The sequence below is a fragment of the Arachis ipaensis genome, chromosome B7, assembly GCF_059453495.1.
Source record: "Arachis ipaensis isolate K30076 ecotype BB chromosome B7, ASM5945349v1, whole genome shotgun sequence".
Lineage (NCBI taxonomy): Eukaryota > Viridiplantae > Streptophyta > Magnoliopsida > Fabales > Fabaceae > Arachis > Arachis ipaensis.
In genome coordinates this window covers 110,332,334-110,336,620 of record NC_142442.1, presented here as the reverse complement: position 1 = coordinate 110,336,620, position 4,287 = coordinate 110,332,334, and the positions used below count along the sequence as shown (strand labels likewise).

The 4,287-nt window shown below is 42.2% G+C and overlaps 1 protein-coding gene across 1 annotated transcript; it reads left to right on the top strand.

The window, feature by feature from the left end:
• The first annotated feature begins 2,951 nt into the window (after positions 1–2,951).
• Positions 2,952–3,584, top strand: LOC107607446 (uncharacterized). Its single transcript, XM_016309403.1, has one exon. It carries the CDS (start codon positions 2,952–2,954, stop codon positions 3,582–3,584), a length of 633 nt encoding a protein of 210 aa, XP_016164889.1.
• Positions 3,585–4,287: the final 703 nt, after the last annotated feature.

Sequence of the window (4,287 nt, the reverse complement as noted above, 5' to 3'; positions counted from 1 at the left end):
CACAACTCAAATCAACAATAAAAGAACATCAAACATTAAATTGCATTAAAAGAGATCCAAATCCAACAAGAGTTCATAAACATGAAAGAAGCATAAAAGGAAAATTAACATGAAAACTAAGAGAATGAAGGTGTAGAAGCAAGAATTCATAAAGAAAACAAGATGAAAACATGAAATTGGACCTAGATCTAAGAGAAATTAACCTAATCCTAACCTAATTCTAGAGAGAAGAGGGAGCTTTTCTCTCTAGAAAACTAACTAAAGGCTCATCATGACTAACTAAGTGCTCCCCATTTGCTCAATCTTCAATTCTGCAACAAATACCCTCAGAAACGAGTTGGATTTGGGCCTGGGCAGCTTAGAAATCGCCCCCGGCGATTTCACTTTAAGTGGGTCACGTGTTGAGCATCACGCATACGCGTGGGTGACGCGTGCGCGTCGCTAGCAAAAACCTCTACTCACGCGTATGCGTGAGTGACGCGTGCGCGTGGCCCTCAATTCTCGAAAAGCTCATTTCTTCATGATTTCTCCACTTTGCATGTTTTTCTCTTCACTTCATCCATTCAATACTTGCCTTATGAACTTGAAATTACTCAACAAACACATCAAGGCATCGAATGGAATTAAAGTGAATTAAAATAACCAATTTAGGGCCTAAAAAGCATGTTTTTACACTTAAGCACAAATTAAGAGAGAATTACAAAACCATGCTATTTTATTGAATAAATGTGAGAAAAGGTGATAAAATCCCAAAAAATAAGCACAAAATAAACCACAAAATTGGGGTTTATCACTCCTCCACAAGAAGAAAGGTTACTTGATGTTTTGAGGAGGAACAAAAGAGATATAGGATGGAGCTTGGCGGACCTAGTGGGCATAAACCCCCCAAGTGTGCGAGCATCGAATCTTCTTAGAAGAAGGAGCTAGACCCGTTCGGCAACCTCAAAGGCGATTGAATCCTACAATTCTAGAGGTTGTAAGAAAAGAGGTTACCCAGTTATTAGAGGCAGACATCATTTTCCCCATTTCGGATAGTGAATGGGTAAGTCTCGTCCAAGTTGTGCCAAAGAAGTCCAGGGTGACCACAATCAAGAATGAGAGCGGAGAGCTTATAGCTACGAGGGTGCAAAACTCTTGGAGGGTATGTATCGACTACCGGCGTTTGAACATGGCCACTAGGAAGGATCACTTTCCGTTACCGTTTATCGATCAAATGTTAGATCAATTATCCGGTAAACCTTATTATTGTTTTCTAGATGGCTATTCGGGGTATTTTCAAATCCGCATTGCTTTAGAGGATCAAGATAAAACAACATTTATGTGTCCCTTTGGAACTTATGCCTACAAGCGTATGCCATTTGGCTTATGCAATGCACCGGTAACTTTCCAAAGGTGCATGATGAGCATATTTGCAGATTTTCTAGAGCAATGCATGGAGGTATTCATGGATGACTTCACAGTCTATGGGGACTCTTTTGATCAATGCTTGGATAACCTTGCAAAAGTGTTGGAAAGATGCACTAAATCGAACCTTGTCCTAAATTTTGAGAAATGTCATTTTATGGTTAGGCAAGGTATCATTTTAGAACATATTGTTTCCAAAGATGGTATTTCTGTGGATCCAACAAAGATCAATGTTATATCTAGCTTGCTTTACCCCTCCTCCGAGAGGGAAGTCCGTTCGTTACTTGGACATGCAGGTTTCTATCGAAGATTTATAAAGGTCTTTAGTAAGGTAGCATTGCCTCTATCCGATTGTTGCAAAAGGAAGTTGAATTTGATCTAAGCAAAGAATGCATGGAGGCTTTTGACAAGCTTAAGGTGGCATTGACCCAAGCTCACATTGTGAGAGGGCCGGATTGGAGTCGGCCTTTTAAAATAATGTGTGATGCTTCAAACTTTGCCGTGGGAGCCGCGCTAGCACAACGCAAGGGTAAGAATCCGTATGTCATAGCCTATGCATCAAAAACATTGGATGGAGCCCAATCCAACTACACTACCACCGAAAAAGAACTATTGGCAATAGTTTTTGCTTTGGTAGTGTACTCGGATCATGCGGTGTTAAGTATTTGTTGGCTAAGAAGGAATCCAAACCGAGATTGATTAGATGGGTTTTATTATTGCAAGAATTCGACTTGGAAATCAAAGATAGGAGCGGTTCGCAAAACCTAGTAGCGGATTACTTAAGTCGCCTTGAACACACCAAAGGCGATACCACTCCTATTAATGATTCTTTTCCCCTTGAGGGCTTGCAAGCAATCTCGGAAGTCATTCCTTGGTATGCACCAATAGCCAATTACTTGGTATCCCGCACCTTTCCTCCTAATCTCTCCAAACATCAAAAGGATAAGCTAAATAGAGAATCCAAATACTATGTATGGGATGACCCATACCTTTGGAGATATGGAGCGGATCAAGTAATTCAGAGGTACATTCCACAAACCGAATTCCAATCAATCTTAGAAGCTTGCCACTCCTCCGAGGGAGGAGGCCATTATGGACCTCAAAGAACGGCAAAGAAAATCCTAGATTGTGGATTTTAGTGGCCAACTCTTTTCAAGGACTCTTCTCTCTTTTGTAAATCTTGTTTTCAATGTCTTAGATTTGGTAATATCTCCAAGAAGGATGAAACACCCCAACAAACCATGCTATTTTGTGAGATTTTTGATGTATGGGGTATCGACTTCATGGGGCCATTCCCAAATTCTAATGGTTTTCTCTACATTCTACTAGCCGTTGATTATGTGTCCAAATGGGTGGAAGCGATACCCACCCGGACGGACGATGCTAATGTGGTCCTTTCCATTGTGAAAAATAACATAATTTGTAGATTTGGGTCGCCACGAGCAATCGTGAGCGACCAAGGCTCACATTTTTGCAATAAGAGAATGGAAGGACTCATGAAGAAATATGGCATCATACATAAAATAGCTACGGCCTATCACCCCCAAATGAACGGCCAAGTTGAGGTTTTGAATCGGGAGATTAAACGCATATTGAAAAGAATTGTGAAGCCTCATCGAAAAGATTGGAGTGCTAAGCTCACTGATGCACTATTGGCCTACCGAACGGCGTACAAAATACCAATTGGCATGAGCCCCTTTCGGTTGGTCTATGGCAGAGCTTGGCACTTACTGGTGGTGATAGAACACAAAGAATATTGGGCCATCAAGGAGTACAATTCAAGTTTGGGAGGGGCCAGAATTGAGAGAAAGCTACAACTAGTGGAATTAGAGTGTTTGCGGTTAGAAGCTTATGAGAACTCTAGACTTTACGAAGAAAATATGAAAGCCATGAATGATAAGACCATAAGAGGAAAAGAATTTAGAGCCGGCGACCTAGTCCTCCTTTACAATTCAAGATTGAGGTTGATGCCCGGAAAGCTAAGGTCAAGATGTGAAGGACCCTATAGAGTCGAAAAGGCGGAGCCGTATGGGGTCTATCATTTGCGCCATCCTTTAAGCTCCGACATTTTCAAGGCTAATGGGCATCGGCTAAAGTTGTATCATGGTGAAAAGATAAAAAGCAACAAGGAGATGGAGGTGTTCCTCTTAGAAGATGCACCTAATGGCAACAAGAATTGAGCTAATGACCGTCCAACTTAAGGACGTTAAACAAAAGTGCTAGGTGGGAGACACCCCACCATGGTGAGATCTACCCTTTTGCCTATTTTGTATATACTCTTGAACTCTTGCTTGATTTGGTGATTGTGAAGCGTTTAAGTTTGTTTAGATAGACTTTATTGTGCTAGTTGTGATATTCATGAAGATTTTCATGGATTATAAGTGGGTTGGATTGTTAGTGCACAAAAGCAAACACCCCATTTTTATATGTTGTAGGGAATTTTTGGGTGTTTTTGGACCCTTTTAGCTTGAAAACCACCACATTTATGTTGAAAATGCATTTCTTCATGTCTGTGAAAAAAAAAGGGTATGCACGCATGGGCGTACAAGACGCGTACGCGTCAATGGCATTTCACAATACCTGGTACTTCAACCAGAGAGTTGTGCCAATTATGAGACAAAACTGAGCCCCACGCCCAATCCCCCACACGCGTACGCGCGCACGACGCGTTCGCGTTCCAGACCTGGTTCGAAGCGATGCACGCATGGGCGTGCTGCATGCTTGCACGTCGATGGCGCTTCCTCACTATCTGGTATATTTTACCCGAGAGTTGTGCAAACACTGGGCCAACACTGAGTCCCCAGCACAACTCGTGCCACGCGTCTGCACACGTACCACGCACGTGTCCATCTGCTAATCCACGCATCCACGCGTAAGCGTGCA